Genomic DNA, 18,756 nt, shown 5'->3' on the forward strand with positions numbered 1-18,756 from the left:
ATAATGTTGAGCGCCTTTTTACCTCCTTAATAGCCACCTGTACTATATACTCGTGTAGGGTATCTGTTCAGATCTTTTGCCAGTTTTAAATTGGGTCATTTGTTTTCTTATTGTTGAGTTTTAAGAGTTCTTTAGATATTCTGGACACTGGTTCATCGTTTTGTTTTGTTTTGTTTTGAGACAGGGTACAATTCTGTTGCCTAGGCTCTAGTGCAGTGGTCTGATCCTGGCTCACTGCAGCCTCGACCTCCCAGGCTCAAGTAATCCTTCTGCTTCAGCCTCCTGAGTAGCTGGTACCACAGGTACACTATACCATGCCTGGCTAATTTTTTTGTTTTTTGTAGAAACTCCTTATGCTTCCCAGGCCAGTCTCAAACTCTTGGGCTCAAATGATCTCCCCCCTCAGCTTCCCAAAGTGCTGAATTACAGGCATGAGCTACTGCACCTGGCCCCAGTCATTTTTTGTATATTAGATATGTGCTTTGCAAATATTGTCTCCCAGTTGGTGGTTTGTCTTTTCATTCTCTTAAGAATGTCTTTGTAGAACAGAGGCTTTTACTTTTAATAAAATACAAATCATTTATTTCTTTAATGGAATGTGCCACTTAAATACAAAATGATTTTGTATTTAAAACTCATCACCAATGGCCAGGCGCAGTGGCTCATGCCTATAATCCCAGCACTTCGGGAGGCCGAGGCAGGTGAATCATTTGAGATCAGGCTCCCACTGATTCTACATTATGGTGAGTTGTAGAATTATTTCATTATATATTACAATATACTAATAATAGAAATAAAGTACACAATAAATGTAACATGCTTGAATCATCCTGAAATCGTTCCCCACCACCACCCTTGGTCCGTGGAAAAATTGTCTTCCACAAAATAGTCCCTGGTGCCAAAAAGGCTGGGGACTGCTGATGTGAATTACTTAAGCCATAATAGGTATTCATTAAAGGGAATAGATTATTATGGTTTAATAGGAATAAAGTATGCATTAACCAAATTTATCCAAAATTTTGTCTGGGCTTTTATGTTAATCATCATCATCATAAATAATAGTCAATAGGCAATAAATTCTTTTTTTTTTTTTAGAGAGAGAGTGTGTTATTTTGTTTTTATTTATTAAAAAAAATTTTTTTTGAGACAGGGTCTCACTTTGTCATCCAAGCTGGAGTGCAGTGGTGCCATCTCAGCACACTGCTACCTCCATCTTTCACGTTTAAGAGATTATTTTGCCTCATCCTCCAAAGTAGCTGAGATTACAGGTGTGCACCACCACACCCAGCTAATTTTTGTGTTTTGTAGGAGAGACAGGTTTTTGCCATGTTGGCCAGGCTGGTCTAGATCTCCTGGCCTCAAGTAATCCCCCTGCCTCTGCCTCGCAAAATGCTGGGATTACAGGTGTGAGCCACCGCTCCCGGCCGTTTTTCAGAGACAGCCTGTCACCTAGGCTGGAGTGCAGTGGCGTGATCATAGCTCATAGTGGCTTGGAATTCCTGGGCTCAAGCAATCCTCCTACTTTAGCCCCCTGAGAAGTTAGGACTACACGTGTGCATGACAATGCCTGGCTAGGTTTTTCTTTTCTTCTTCTTTTCTTTTTTTTTTTTTTTTTTTTTTTTGTAGAGGTAGGGTCTTGCTTTGTTGCTTAGGCTGGTACATACAATAAATTCTTACAATTGGCTATGTGCTAGTTCAAATACTTTATGTGTATTGCATAATAATCATCACAACTGTTAAAGGGACAGAATATTACTCTCTCCATTTTATCAATGAGTAACTAAGGTACAGAGTGCTTAGGGCACTTTTCCAAGGTCAAAGAGCTTACAAATGGTGGAGTTAGGATTTGAACCCAGGTATACATGAACTGTAGAACCTATGCTCTTACCCACTACATTCACATAATAAAGGTTAGTAAAACTGCCAAGAAAAAAATATTCCCCAAAGCTCTATTTATATGACTTGTATATATTTTCATTAACTCTCTTAGATTTTTATGGCTACACCAGTTTCCATTTTTAAAGGATGACTCAAAATATATTTAAGTTCCATGTCCTAAGAGTCACTTAGTATTGCTATCTCTCGGCTCTTAAAAAATTCCCTATTTTGATTTAAAATTAACTTACAATACTCTTAGGAAAATATTTAAGGGGTAGAGACTAACAGCATGACTAAGATATTACAACATCTCTTATTGTAAAATGTGGCCTAAAATAACTATTCATTATGTCTACTCAAACTTGGACATGCCTTTGGCACACATGCACCCTTGGCTTCTTCGTATACAGAAATTTATGCTCTTTCAAGAATACTAAATATTTCAAAGCACTTCCCCAAGTGTGCTTGCACCCTGAAGACCACATTATAGTCTGGATCTTTTCCAGTCACAACAAAACTCATCCCATTGATACATATGTACACCAATAAAAAGGGACCCATCTTGTGTTCCTTCCTGTGTTTCGTAACAGCTCTGATGGATGCACAGCAAAGACAGACTCTGGGCCTTCACACATTGGAGCATCAGTTTAAGAGCATCTTAACTGTGAAATTCTGGGGAAAAGTCTTCACAAAGGGGCGACTTTTAATGGCTGTGAGTTTAGACCAGTGGCAATCCAGTAAGGCAGACAAGGCACTTCCTAGGTGGGCAGCACCACTCTTTATCATATACATGGTAAGGCTACACATATAACCATGTAGATGTTTTCCTACTTACTTTTTTTTTCGCAAACAGTTCTGTATCTTAAAAACTATATTACGTTTCTTACCCTGCATCTGAGCCATTTCCACAGAGTAAAGGGTCTTTTTGTCCATCCAAAACATAAAAGTGACCTGTTAACACAAAACCAAAAACATTTTATTTCATATTAATACTATTCACATTAGGAATACATCAGAGTTTGACTATCTCAGACTAAAGGTGGCTGTACACCCACAGTCTCAACTATTTATAGTTGAAAACTCATTCAGCAACACTAAGGTTAATATAATGTGGCAATACTTCTTACTGTCATCTCCAATGTAATCCTTCCAGTTAAATGTGCTCATTGTTACATTAACAAATGTTCTATTTGAATCCATTGTGCCATTAAAGTAGGAAGTGGTGTTGGTTTCAAAAGCAGAATCGCTTGGGGGCCACTGCAAACATTTATTCCTCAGGTTGCCCATGAACAGCTGCAGCCCAATGAGAGCAAACACGCTCAGACAGAACACAGTCAGGATCATGACGTCAGAAAGCTTCTTCACCGACTGGATCAGGGCCCCCACAATGGTCTTTAAACCTGAAGAGAGAGAACTACAGGTCACCTGAGGAAGAGTGCCAGAAGCCATGATTTCTCAATAGTCACACGCATTCTCTTTCCCCCATAAATGGTTGCTTGACTATTTAGACACCGAAGCTGTATGGATAGCCTGATGATTTGGGAAATAGATGAACAGCAGATTTTATGCATGAACAGTGTGCTTGCTGGAAATTCAATATGAAGGTTTAAATATCTAGTCAGGAAGTTTTGTTTGTGTGGTTTTACATGCTCAACAAACGTACAAAAAAACTTGGAGTTATTTTTCATTTCAGATTTTGTGTTTCATGAAGCTATTTTCCACCAATCCATTCTTTACTCTAGCTTCCAAGCAGTAGTAATTTAGAGGAGAAAAGAATTTTAAGATAACGTAAGTCTCATGCCATATGCATGCTCTTCAATAATAATCTTTTCTCCTTTGTAAAAGGAGATCCATTTTTGAACTACATCTGCAGTGAATGGTAAAATCCAAATCAGTTAGTAAAGCCATGGTAGTGAAAAAGAGAGAGAGAGAGCAAGAGGCCAAAATTAGCATTTTTTGAAGACATCTCATGCAATTTTCTGTTAAACTCAAAGGCTGACTTTATAAATAAGATGTAATTTATAAAATTTTAGGAGCTAAACTGACATCAAAACATCAATTGGCATTATTGAATGAGATGAACCATAATAATAAGCAACAAGGCTAATGCTATAAATCATTATAAATTGATTTCAAACTTAATAATTAAAGTCAGCCTCGGTGTTTAACCTAGCTCTCACCTGGAATGACTGAAATTGTTTTCAATGCTCGGAGAACTCTGAATGTTCTCAACGCTGAGACATTGCCCAGGTCCACAAACTCTGTCACATATCTGTAATAGGGGAGTTCACACACAAACACAATAACACACAAGAAAAGTTGGAGATATAAGGGGCCTACTACCTTACACCAGCTTCTTCTTACCTGGAATTACAGAAATAGTTTTCAGAGCTCTCAAGACTCTGAAAGTTCGAAGGGCTGAAACATTGCCTAGGCTTACAAATTCTGTTACATACCTGCAGAATTAAATCAGAGTTACTGATAGTTTTGGCAAATTTTATACTAAATAAGGACTTAATGCTGGGTTTGGAACATAGAGCCCTGTGAGTTTAACAAATGGAGTTGTTACAGGCCTCAGGGTGCCATATGCTGAAAGTTGCTTTTAAGAAACAAAATTGTGTTGCTTTATTTCAATGTAATTTTCACTAATATGAACACATTTGTTTGCAAAACTAATCAAAGTACAGTTGTTGCTATTAAATTGTAGTCAATGAATACATTTTTATGAAGAGAAAGACTATATGACATGAAGATAATCCTATTTATTGATCATTTGCTGGATATATTTACATTGCAATATGTATTCTAATATGTATTCTTAAAATACAAATCCATATAATTAACTTGACTAACAAGAAAGCTCTACATTTAATATATAACACAACCTTGTTTGTGCTATGACTATTTTCATTCCTTTGCATTTATCAAATTTTCAAAATTACTCACGCCATCACAATGACACTGAAATCCAGCCAGTTCCATGGATCACGAAGAAACGTAAAATCTTCTAAGCAAAACCCTCTTGCCAAGATTTTTATAAGTGACTCAAAGGTATAGATTCCAGTGAATGTGTACCTAGAAAAAACATCCAAGCCAAAATTAATAATTTTGTTTGAACTGTTAAATGTTTTCAATCATAGCAAATCCTATCCTTTCATGGTTTTTCAATTCATTAATATATTGTTCCTTACTTCTATTTATCAAATAATCTATTCATTTAATTAGACTTACAAGTCTGAGCAAAGAGTTAAACTGAAGAGAAAATATATTCTCTAAGAATCTAATTGCGTTTAACTATTTGGGTTTTAGAATAATAGTTTCAAGTATCTTATGGATAATCATCGAGTTTCACCTTCTAGTGCAGCAGTGTCTGATAGAAATGTAATGCAAGTCACAAATGTAATATTCAAATTCCTAGTAGCAAGTGAAAAGATGAGAAGAAGTAAGTAAACTTATTTTTTATACTGCATTTTATTTAAACCAATATATCTAAAATATGAAAATTCAACAATTAAGATTAGCCAAATTTCAAGGTACCATAGCCACATGTGGTTAGTGCCTTCCTCATTGGACAGTACAACTTTAGAGGCAACATAGCTTGGATTTAGTTACTTAAATAATAAAATATTTTATTTAAATTTCTTAATGAGTAGACTCATTTTGAGGGCTATTTTACATGTCTACTAGAGAAAATATACTTCTTTTTTTAATTTGTAAGAATCATGCAGAGTTATAAACTGCCCCCCATTTATCTCTCTCCTTCCCTTCCTCCCTCCCACCCTGTGTGGGTGTGTGTGTGTGCACGCGCATGAGTGTGTTGTATAGATATATGTATGTGTGTATGTGTATATATTATCACAAGAAATGTTTCGGTTCACCAGTATTCTATATGTGTGTGTTTGCGCAAATACCAAAATATACGGATAAACAAAATTCTTAAATCTAACCTTGCATCAGCTACTATCTCTATGCAATTGGGCTAAATCATTCAAACCTTGCTGAAATTCAATTTTCAGCCTCCAAAATGGTGGAAGACTTTTCTATTTGCTGTTTAATGTCATGTATTTCTGGCCCTCTTTTCTTTGAGTCTTGACAATATAAGTTATTGCTGTTTTCTATTTTTTCCCAAAAATAGTTGAGAGTACTTGTTTTTCAACATTGTGTTCTTTAAAAGCACAATTTAAGTTTATTTTTCACAGCACTTCACCCAAGCCACAAAGATTTGATTTACTCATATTAAATTCATTAGAGTTTCCAGCCTACCAGTATTTTATATATGAAAAACATTAGGGTCATTATTTTTGAAATGTTTTCTGTACAAATTTCTTTCATATGAAGGAACAAAGATATCAAGGATAATTTATGCAGATATCTCCAAGTCTAGTTTTCTTAAGTACATTCCCTTCCTCTTCTCCCCCAAAACTCAATTGATCTCATAAGTAATAATTGCTATCTTTACTTATTATGAAGTAGCTGACTATTTGGAAGAGATATATTTTACAATAGCAAGCTTATGTTTGCTGTGTTGTAGTTTGGATCATTGTGTAACACACATAATCACCATGATATTTCTGTTTGTAGAGATAGCTGGCCTTTTAAAGACCTAGAAACACTGCATATGTATATTCTGTTTATTATATTAGTGGTTAGTACCCTGTGGTTTATGCTGAGGCAATTCTTTGTTATCTATAGAGTTACTAGGAATAAGATTAAAGTCCCTACTTTTGTTCTTGATTTTGGAAAATTAAGAAAATATGTGGGTACATTTGGAATGTATGGGAAGTGTTCATGGCTGTCTATGGAAGAGAGTGCTAGATCCTACTGAGACAGAGTTCTACACAGAATACGTATTCAAAAATGCTTATTAGTAACTAGGTTGCACAGGTAAGTGGGAGTCAGGGGACCTTTATCTTTCTTGGCTAAGCCCACACTAGGTTCATAATCAAGCCTTCAATTCTGCCTATGTCACAGGTTTTTGTTGCTGTAACTTTGGTGTCTTAGAACCTTGAAATTTGGCTAATTTTAATTGTTGAATTTTCATATTTTAGATATATTGATTTAAATAAAATTCAGTATAAATGAAATTAAATAAAATGCAGTCTATAGAAGTGCCTTGTCTTACATAACACTCCCCTCACTATATAATATGGTTCTCAAGTCATTTTGTGTACGCCATATCTTTGTACAGGGACTGTGTCAATTATCAGTGACTTCAGTTTTCATCTCAGAACTAAGTTATCTTCTTTTTCACTGAACCTAGGGTTTGGGGCAGTAACCACTACTACTTTGCTGTTTTCCTGCTGGCTTGCTTTCAAATACTGAAGATAATTGATCAGAAAACCTGTGCAAAGTTTTCCAGCTGAATGATGCAAATCAAAAACTTTCTAAAGCTAAGACTGCCTTCATAATGGGTATAATCATCTCTAAGTTATTACTGTTTCTTTAGAAAGAGATGTCTATATATTCAATTGCCTTTTTTTTTTTTTTGAAACACAGTCTCACTCTGTCATCCAGGCTGGAGTGCAGTGGTGCGATCTTGGCTCACTGCAACCTCCACCTCCTGGGTTCAAGTGATTCTCCTGTCTCAGCCTCCTGAGTAACTGGGACTACAGGTGTGTGCCACCACGTCTGGCTCATTTTTTGTATTTTGAGTAGAGATGGGGTTTCACCATGTTGTCCAGGCTGGTCACAAACTCCAACTACCTTCTTCAACTATCCTTTAATAATGTTATACAAATAAATGAAATTGATACATGTTTAAATGCTTCAATAATTTCTGCTGTGAAAACCACCTACAGAATAGTCTTACATAGGACTGTCCATTTTGTTAATTCCAAAATCATGTATAGCAAATGAGAGTTCTAAGTTAAATGGTCTTCCTCAATATAAGGGCTGGATTCTCTATTACAATAATTCTGAGGGAGCATTTTCAAGCTACTTGTTTTTAAAAAATAGCATGTTAAATTACTGATAAATAATGGTTTAGAGTGGTACAGTAAATCCTCAGAGAAATCTATAAAAACAGAACGAGGCCGGGCGCGGTGGCTCAAGCCTGTAATCCCAGCACTTTGGGAGGCCGAGACGGGCGGATCACGAGGTCAGGAGATCGAGACCATCCTACTCGGGAGGCTGAGGCAGGAGAATGGCGTGAACCCGGGAGGCAGAGCTTGCAGTGAGCTGAGATCCGGCCACTGCACTCCAGCCTGGGCGGCAGAGCGAGACTCCATATCAAAAAAAAAAAAAAAAAAAAAAAAAACAGAACTAAAAGCGGCAGTATTTGTTACACTATTTTGTCTCTGTACATTGCTTTTAAAAATATGACAATAAAAAGAACATATTATATTTTTACTTAACCAGTCAGATACCTGAATATTGTATTATACTATATATAAATAGCCTATATAATCCAACCACTTTGTTTCACTAGAAAGTATGTTTCTTTGATGCAAATAACCTCATCTGTGACTGAAAAATAAGAAAATGAAATAATGTTACGATGCAGAAATTGTATTAGTTCATGCACAATTTTTCCCAGCATACTGATGTTTTGAAACAATGAAGGGCATATTTTTCTCACACTTAAATGGAAAATCCCTTGCAATAATAATAATAAAAAGATCTTGATACTAATACAGAAAATCCACAGAATCGTTTTCTTTTAGTGTAGCAAGGGCCTGGTTTAACATCCTGAACAATTAATGTGCTTAGAACTTTCTCCATGTATGAAAATACAGAATGAAGCATTTTATTTTGATGAAATCATACAAATATCCCCAGTCTCTATTTCAAGGGAGAAAGGATGAGGCTCAGGATCTGAGACCGCAAAGAACTCAATGGCTCTGATTTTAGGTACAAACATCAGATGAGACTCAACTGGGCAAGTGTCTTTTTATTGGGATTATTATTGTTTCTATGTTGTATTCTAGTTACAAAGTTCCATAAGTTTTAGTCTCCCCCAGTCATGTTTCCCTAAGCCCTGTTATTTTATGAGCACAGTTTTATGGAAGACATTTTCTTTCTTTTACAAACACATCTAAGCTGTTTCAGCACACATGTTGTGTATAAATAACTTACATATCTAAATATAGTTTAGACATCTTAGATGTATAATTAAGACATCTACTTAATTTAGAGCTAAAAACCTAAATCTATTCTACTCTATTCGAATATAACAATAATAACTACATACTAGAATAAAATAATTTAATTTATCAAATTACTCAAATGATCATAGTATTTTATCTCAAATGATTAACAATGATTGAGACTTAATTTTAGGCTAGATGATTGATTTAGTTTACCAGAAAGTGTATACTAATTTATAACCTCTCTTTAACAGATATTGTCATGAGTTTGTTGGAAAAATACTTACCTCAAAGAAGAATAACTCCCCCAAAGAACTTCCCTTATCTTCTTTCATATTATGAAAATAACTTTTTCTTAGACAGAAATGGAAACCATAAGTCAGACTATACCCACAAGGAGACTGCTAGAGAATTTGAGTGTGCATTTCTCATTCCAATAAGTTATTCCTACTTACTCTACATTCTTTGTCCAGTCAGGAGGGTTACTCAAGGTCATAAATACGCAGTTGGTCAAAATAGTGCACATGATAAGCATGCTGAATAAAGTAGATTATAGTTAAGGAATAAATGTTAGTAGGTTACCATGGCCATTTATAAATGATCCAAAACACACAAAAAAGTTTATCAATGCAAAAACTGTGAAATTAATATTACTTATTTGTTTTAAAACAATTATAAAATAATAAGACACTTCAAAGCCTGTGATATGTCCTTGGTGCACTCTCTTTTTCATTTTATATAACATACTCGCAAAACTGAATTTAATAGAAAAATGATCTCTGTTTGAAGTAAATGCAAATTATTTTGCATTCCAATCAGTTGTGTGAAATTGCCCTGGAAGAATAACTCATCATCCCTTAGTGAGTTTATAGTATGCCATAAGTGTAAAAGATGTACTTCAGATACATTCATCACCATTGACTTATAAAACGTTAACGAATGCAATGTAAAAATTGTGAGAATGTAGAGCCCAGTATAATCAAAGATTACATTGATTGAGAATTCTACCATAAATAGTAGGTGTGTAGTGATGTAACTTACTCCTTTACGGTTTATAGCACAAAAGAGGGAGATCCAATTTTGTCCTGATAAGGTAATGTTATTTTCTAGCTTTTTGTTTATACTTTAGATTGTGGGGGAACCCAGCAGAGCACCTGGCTATACTCCTGTGTCTAGTTCACATTATACCTAAACAGACAGCACTATTCTGATGCCCTTCTGAGAATTAGCTGTAGTACGTTCTCTTGGTTTCTAAGTCCCGACTTCCCTGTAAGAAAGTTTATGATTATTTTGAGATAAATCTTTTATTTTAGAATATAAATACTTTCCAACATCAAGCCATAGAATGAGAGAATTCATACCTCAAAAGGTTATCCGTCTCATTTGCCCTGTCTCTAGGTGAATCAGTCTTTAAGTTTATATAGAAGCCTGCTTTGAATCTGCCTGTACAAAATGCCCATTCTTGAACACTGCCTCAGAAAATCACCATTCTATTTTATCATCACTTGAGAATTTTCTTGAAATCCACACCTATTCTGCCCTTTTACATATACTTTTTGACTAACATTATAAATAGTTTTAAGTTCGACTTTTTGATATATATTCTCAACCAGGTACATGAGCACGTAGTATGAGTTTAATAAATATTTACTGAAAAAAAAGAAGGGAATAAGATGGAAGGGAAAAAGGAAGAATGAAGGAAGGGGAGAAGGAAGGAAGGACTGAAAGAAGGATAAATCCAGGTGCTAAGATATAGAAACAATGAAGGCATAAAGTTTGAACACTTTGTAATACAAATAGTAGTACTAACCATAATCTAATCTTTAGCAATGGTTATACATGATCTCATTGAAGCTGATAAAGGTGTAAGGAGATTTGCTCTTTTTCCTACTATATAATATATTTCATTTACACATTCACTGTCATGGTTGGTTACACATTTTCTTCTGTAATGCTGTAGTCATTCTATAATACTCTTGTTATAAATAGTGGAAAACCAGTGCAAACAAATGAATTAAACTAACAATGTTACCATTAATCTCAAAGAAATTTTACAAATACTCAAAAATATAAATGCCATTTTCTTTAAAATCAAGTATTAGAAATAGCATTTAGGCAATTCACATTAAAAGGATATGAATGTACCAAAATCTTGATAGCAATTTTCCTAACAGGGTTTAGTGGAGTTAAAATATACAAGGCAGAGGTGGCACTGAATCGGAAAATTGCCTTTCCTTTATTCATTACTATAAAAGTCTGAAAAAGAAAATACGAGAAAGAAATTACTAAATTAGACATGGACTTATTTAAAGAGCTTACATACATGAAGAACTTTTTACAAAATAGAATTTGTTTGTTCAAACTTGTTTGTTTAAACCAGTTGATATATCATAACTACAAACATGTTAGATGTTTAAATTAACATATAGTTACAAATAAGGATACTATTTACTATTATCTAATCTGTCTCTAAGATTCCAACTTGCTGATACTAACTGACAATTCTACACAAATTTTTTTACGGAATTGTAATGTAGCTTTACAGATTCCAATTCTATTTAAAGCTTACCATCTGTCTTCAGCTTTGGTAAGTTTTCAGATTACTCTGTACACATTGCTACTAAAATAATCTTTTATAAATATTTTAATTACATCAAATCTTTTAACTTCAAAGTTTATGATGGCTTCTGATTGTCCCTGTAGATTTAAAATGTTCAAACAGGTTGAATAACCTGGTTTTGCTGACTATAGATGTGTGAGAAGTGATCAACTTCTCAGCTAATACTGAGGAGGGAAGGATGCATTGAAATTTAGTCTGAAACGCACCATTTCAAAGGGCGTTCCACAATTAAAATTCTATGATCTGAGAGCTACAATCATCCACTTAGCACTAGCTGTGCTACAAGTGATTACCTACCATGTTCCTATAGAATCATCTTTTACTTTTTTCCACTAGAGTCATCTTTGCTATGGCCAATTCAATTCAGTTGTCAACCTCACTCACAACCAATGAAACTCTCCCTATGGCTCTGAATATGAATGTCATAGACTCCTAGAAGAAGGTGGCAACTAAAAGGTCATTTAATGCAAACTCCCTTCATTTCAGGTAAATGTCTCCATAACACACCTTACAATATACTTCCACCTACAACGGCCCCCTATTATGTCAGAGGTTCTTAATCCTGCCCGAATTTTAGGCTGTCCTGTAGAGATTTTAAAATTGCCAATTGAATGAAAATTTCTGAGAGATGGGCGCAGACTTGGGTATTTTAAAAAATTTCCTGGCCGGGCGCGGTGGCTCAAGCCTGTAATCCCAGCACTTTGGGAGGCCGAGACGGGCGGATCACGAGGTCAGGAGATCGAGACCATCCTGGCTAACACAGTGAAACCCCGTCTCTACTAAAAAAATACAAAAAAATAGCCGGGCGAGGTGGCGGGCGCCTGTAGTCCCAGCTACTCAGGAGGCTGAGGCAGGAGAATGGCGCAAACCTGGGAGGCGGAGCTTGCAGTGAGCTGAGATCCGGCCACTGAACCACTCCAGCCTGGGCGACAGAGCGAGACTCCGTCTCAAAAAAAAAAAAAAAAAAAAAAATTTCCTGAGGCGATTCTAACATGCAATCAAGGTTGAAAATCCCTTCTCTCTGGGAATTTTCTCAGCTATCTATCACCTCCTTAATCATGTCTTTCCAAATAAATCACACTACCTCCTGATCACTCCCTAGTTGTTTCTCTTTACCAGTAAGTCTTAGTATATTAATTTGCAGTCTTTTACATGTTGCTTGTAATTATACTCAAGTAGCAATTTACACATACTGTTCATTCCAGTGAGAACTAGGTTAGAAATTGTTATAAACCATTGAGCATAAAGAGCTTGTAATCTACTTTTTCTCCATTTTTTTCACAGTATTTAATAGCCTGGTTTGCAAATAAACACTTGTTTTAATAAAATGTGGGTTTACCTTAAAGGTACTATTTACCTTTAAGACCTCTATTCTGTATATCCATTTACTTAATAATATGTTTCTGTCCTTTAACGAGGAGCTATATGCCATACATTTATGTTCACTGACAACGTGCTTTGTTTAAATAGGTAGACAAAAATATTTATATTGTCAGTATAAAGGGGAGGGAAAACAATTTCTCTGTTCATTGCTCTTTTGTATTTAAGACCATGGTGCCAACCATTACTTAACTAACCATTTTCCAGAAACTGAACAGTTTTTCTGTTCATTATCCCTTTGTATTTAAGACCATTGAGCCAACCATTATTTAACTAACCATTTTTTTTTTCAGAAACTATACAGTTTCTCTGTTCATTGCCCTTTTGTATTTAAGACCATAGAGCCAACCATTACTTAACTAACAATATTCCAGAAAATGCACTCTACAAATGTGAATAGTTTTATGAAGCGGGCAAGCAAACTATTCTTTACCAGCAGCAGGATTGTGTGTAAGGGACAGTGGACCTTGGAAAGACTGTTGCTGAAACACAGAAGCATTAAAGGGTTGCCTTGGAGTCACAAGATTAGATTATTTAATATTACAAGTTGAACAGTCAAGATCCATTTAGGCTTTCAACAACAGCAGTAACTTGAAAAAGCTCACCATAATTTAACGTGCAGGCACTCATGCTCTTTTGAAACAATTTCCCTGAAAAAGCAATTTCTGCTTGCAACATTAGGAGAGGGTTTCATTTTGAACTATCTCCAAAAACAGAGTGAACAGCCATAAATTATCCCTTTAAACATGGAACCCTTTGCTCCTCCTGCAAGATTAGCCTTTGTAGTACTAGCGGAATTAAAGCTGACATGCTAAGAGCATCTTCGTTGAATGTATAAGTTCTAAAACAGAGCAGGCCTTAAGACTACAATTCCAGTTTATTTCTCGGGAACAATACCTGACACAAAGAGAACCCTGAGTTCTGAGAAATGCAGAGTAAAATACTAATGTCCTGTATAGTGAAAGAATTGCAAGAAAAAGTTTGAAATGATGGGGCTCTGATGTTATGAAGAGATATACCTAAACTGAAAATTACTTGAGAAAATGACAGATGAATAGGGGAGGGATAAATTGTAGCAATTCTAAAGGTATGTTTCCAAGTGATGATAAGTAATGATGTGACTTAAAAAATTAATACTTCTTATTGCTACTGACATCATACTGATCATCATTGCTACAGCTGGAAGTATGTTAAACCAGCTATTTTGTACTCTGGAATGTTACTTGTTGCTTTTTCCCAGGTAAACGCATATCTTGTAAGTTTACTAAAAGTTTTACTACTTTGTGGCAAGAATAAGATTTACATCTCAATGATTAGGACCACATCAATCAGATAACTCAAAAACTGATGCAACCAATTTTTTAATATTCTCTTTTATTTTATTATATTAATAAGCATAGTATATCATTTCACTTAGTGGTTAAGAGCTCTGGCTCTGGAGACGAATGCCTGGGCTCAGATCCTGGATTCACCACTTAAGGAGTGTGGTCTTGGGCAAGTTACTTCACCTCTCTGTGCTTCACTTCCTCATTTACAAACTGAAGCTAACAATAGGACCTGCCTCACTGGTTCACTAAATAGTAAATGAGTTAAAGCACTCAGCAGTGTTTGACACAGTATGAGCACAAGAAAGGTTAGTTATGATTATCACTGTCACTGTTATTAATAGTACCCTGGTCAAATTCAGTGCCATTAAAATACATTGTGATGTTACTCATTTAATTAAATTAGGTATTCAAAATGCATCACTAATTAATGGTGGCAAAGAGTTACATAATGCTTTAAAGTTTTTAAATGCCTTTTACCTGTATTTTTCCATATAATTAACACAGCTTCATAACATATTTTTAAATTCTAAAACCTCTTCTATTAGCTTCTTCCATTACTCCTTCTATGCTAAGAATGACAAATTACTTCCTTGTTTAATAGCACCTCAATCTTCATCTTTATGGATACTTCATAAACGAAAGCAGTGCAGCCAACAGTAAAGACTGTCTAGATGTCTCGCAAGATGGTTCACAGCCACATTGAATAAATGAGGGTCTAAGTCTGGCTCTCAGCTACGGAGGCAATAAAATTGACTTTGTCAACAACAGAGGACAATTCTGTTTTTTAGTGGCAGACTCACATTAACCAAACTTGAAAACCTGGTATATAAAATAAGAATGCCAACCTATTTATTTATTTATTTAGACAGGACCTTGATCTGTCACCCAGGCTAGAGTGCAGTGGTACAATCATAGCTCACTGCAGCCTCGAACTCCTGACCTCAAGCAATCCTCCTGCCTTGGCCTCTCAAAGCCCTAGGATTACAGGTGTGGGCCATTATGCCTGGCCTCCAATCTATTTATTTACAATGAGATACATTACTTTCATATGGACTGAGATAATTGTAGGGATGTAGCCAGCACGTTCTTTTCTTCAAGCAGATTTAGGGGAAAACAAATTGGAATCAGAAGGTTTCTTGCTGAGTGTGGAACCCAAGACAGCTGACCTAATCGAATGATGTGGAATGTTTAAGAGCATGTGTTAGGTAGTTCAGTGTAGCCCCTGCACAATGAGGTGGCCTGGCCTTTGGGAAGAAAATGCTTTCAGTGCTGCTACTAAAGTTCTGTCTCCCTTGGAAAATACTAACGCTTGCCTCTATTGTTCTCCTTTCGTTTCCCCCTTAATCCTACCAGGCTGATTGATTCACTTTTTTAAGGACACTTCCTTTCTTTAAGTAGCAAATATTTTTAATCATAGCAGAGTGAATCATGCCTCCTCTCTTAAAGATATCTTTACAAATATATCCTTCAGAGCAACAGTTTTCACCGGATAATATTTTTTTTCCAATTTCTTGCGGGCGGTGGGGTGGTGACTTATTGTAATAATCATAACTAAATTTCAAATTTTTCTTTATCAATTCTATAGTAAATTGTTGAAATAAGTTATTTTTAGAAGTACATGAATGTGTTAAATGTCGCCTTTTATGAAACTAGCTATAAAAAGGGTAAAAGAAGAATCTGTGTAACTATTTACATGTACTTTTATGGCTTTAAATAAAACATTAAAGCTTGCTATTCAAAGCATGGCCATGTAACAGCCTGATGATTGGTAAGAAATTCAGGATCTCTGGCCCTGCTCCAGACCTATGGATTCAGAATCTGCAAATTAAAAGATCTTGAGGTAATCTGTATGGATGTGCAAGTTTGAGAAGTACTTACTTAGAACAACAGGACTAATTCCATGTCTGAATGGTTGTCATTTCCTTTAGCCATCACTGATTTTATAAAGTTAAATTATAAACTTTCAAAAGGATGTGCTTTGACTAATAAAGGTGTTCAATATCTTCCATAATCTATGTCATCAACTCATGGTGATATTAATTTATCTTTAGTTTCTACATTGAACTAGTTTTATGCTTATAAGTGTAAAATATAAATCGTGGTTATAAAATGCCTTAATATCCAATTAGAAAGAATGGAGTGTACCACCTATTTTTTATATTTTCTATAAGATACCACCCAGCTAGTTTAACTATAGAAACCAACTAATTCTGATACAGTTATGCATGTATTTTAGCATTAGGAAAGCACAGTCATAACTATTAATTTAAACCATGTATAGATGGAGAAAATTTGAAAGTTCTTTTTTTTAGTCTTCCAATTTTGACATTTTTTTCTTCAGGGCGATGTTTTAACAGTATAGGTGATCCAGAATCTAGCATGCCACAAACTATATAAGGTTAAGAGAAGATCCTAATCATATTCTAGGTGACTGGGGAGAAAAAGGAATCTCTGAGTGAACATGCTTCTTCACGTATTATCTGCCTATAGGAGGGTGCTAAGCAGAAGATTATTTATTGTCCTCTGGAATACAAATTATTGTGAAGGTACATCAAGTCAATCATGAACTAAAAAATAATTAAGTACAACATACGCTCATAATTCTTTTCTGCATCGGTATTGTTCTGTAGACTATCCTGTGCTTGAACATATCAGCCATAACAGATATTTCACCTTGCTGATATCAATTTTAATTTTAACTATCTGAATTACTGTGAAATTATAGAAATCATTAATCTATTCATATATCCTCACTGTAACCAACTCTTGACTTCGTTTCTTATAAATGTTTGTTTTATTATATTGTACTAAAAATAAGTGACAGTGAAGAGTGTTATAAAATCTTTAACAGGAGAAAAATTATGATGCTGTATATAAGGCCCAGAAAAGTATATTACAGTTAAGAGTTTAATTAAAGATTTATTGAAAGTCTAAAACCAATACTCACTTTCTTATTGATATAGTAGGGGTCCAGATCCTCCAGGGGCTCTGACACCATCTCTGGAGGAATGTCTCCATAAATAAATGGAAGGTTCTTTCCAGCTTCCAAGTCACTATTTGGCTTTGGTTTGTTCTCATCATCATTATCTTGTTCCTTTTTGGGTTTCTTGGCTTTCTCTTCTGCAGCACGTTTTTCGATAGCAGCAAGAGATTCTCTAGTAAAAAGGCGGAAGCTTTCAGGTCCCGGGGGTACCAACAGTGCCTGTGCCATCTTTTCATCCTGCACATTTAATTACGTGTAGCTTCTTGCATATGAATTGCCTGCAATAAAAGAAAAATTGCCCGAGAGTTAGGAAAGCAAGCAATTGGGTATAAGAAAATCAACTAAAATGTCATTTTTTAGTAATTGTTAAAGCTATAAACATTAAGTCATGCTTTTAGCACCACACTACACATTTGAACTTGGAAACTTTGTCATTCAACCTAATTCTCAATAAGCCAAGTTTATAAATCTATCAAAAGTCTGTACTTAATGTTAATTAGTTTGATTTAGCCATTCTACAATGTATAGTATATATAATACATATAAACATTATATTTTATCTCAAGTATATATAATTTTGTCCATTTTTTAAGAGCATTAAAAAATTCTGTTTTGATACCTTTCCACCAAAATATAGTATACTTTCAGCAAAAGAGTAATGCCAGTAAAGTTTGTCAATAAAATTGCTTAATTATTCTGCATAATACCCCCCACCTTTTCATAACTTTGTAGCTCCCCAAATAAAGAAGTACTGGTAACAATGCAATTATTGTGATACATCCCTGACTCATACAAATGAGGATAGAAAACGAAGTTTTGCCAAACCCAACCACTGTTCTCATTGTTACCATCATTGACAACTGCTGCTTCAGAAAAGATCTGATCACCAACCAGCAGGGACATGGAAGCCACTACCTCCAGAAAAATCTATCTATCTTTAGCATTTCCTTTCTTTTATTAAGCCAGACTCTGTTTCCTTCTGAAACAATGGAGAATATGTTTACTTCTTATTTCAATCTGCTGCCCTTCAATTATTCCAAGACAATTTTAACATTTTCCCTGAATCTTCCATTTAGTATAGTGGTTAAAAGCATGGACTCAGGTGCTAGACTCTGTCTGTTCTAAACCCTGGCTCTGTCGCTTATGAGCTGTGTGATCGTGGACAAAGTAATGCCTTATTGCTTGACTTCATCTATAAAATGAGGATAGTAGGGAAGCCAATCTCCCGGGTTATCATAAGGAATAAATGAGTTAATTATGTTGTGTCTAGAATAGTTTTTGGAATTAGTAAGCACTACATTACTGTAAATTATCATAATTAAATTATCTTCAGTTTCCCTAGCCATTTTCCCCTTTTAGGGTTTCAAGCATCCTCATAATTCAAACCACTCTTTAAACAGTTCTTGCTGTACTGGAACCACAACTATGACCACGGAATTAAAGGAATGAACTGAGAAGTGCAGCGTATAGGGGCACACTCAC

The 18,756-nt window shown here is 35.2% G+C and overlaps 1 protein-coding gene across 1 annotated transcript in view; it reads right to left on the reverse strand.

Annotated features, from left to right (window-relative positions):
* SCN3A (sodium voltage-gated channel alpha subunit 3) overlaps nt 1-18,756 on the reverse strand; it is a 116,014-nt gene that overhangs the window by 69,506 nt on the left and 27,752 nt on the right. Inside the window, exons 3-9 of the mRNA XM_015110270.3 lie at nt 17,239-17,552; nt 11,101-11,219; nt 9,419-9,508; nt 4,825-4,953; nt 4,059-4,150; nt 3,006-3,278; nt 2,766-2,829 (exon numbers count right to left, since the gene is read on the reverse strand). Of these exons, the coding sequence (XP_014965756.2) occupies nt 2,766-2,829; nt 3,006-3,278; nt 4,059-4,150; nt 4,825-4,953; nt 9,419-9,508; nt 11,101-11,219; nt 17,239-17,502 (1,031 nt within the window). The 5' untranslated portion in view covers nt 17,503-17,552. The remainder of the gene's footprint in view (nt 1-2,765; nt 2,830-3,005; nt 3,279-4,058; nt 4,151-4,824; nt 4,954-9,418; nt 9,509-11,100; nt 11,220-17,238; nt 17,553-18,756) is intronic.

Source organism: Macaca mulatta, chromosome 12, assembly GCF_049350105.2.
Source record: "Macaca mulatta isolate MMU2019108-1 chromosome 12, T2T-MMU8v2.0, whole genome shotgun sequence".
Lineage (NCBI taxonomy): Eukaryota > Metazoa > Chordata > Mammalia > Primates > Cercopithecidae > Macaca > Macaca mulatta.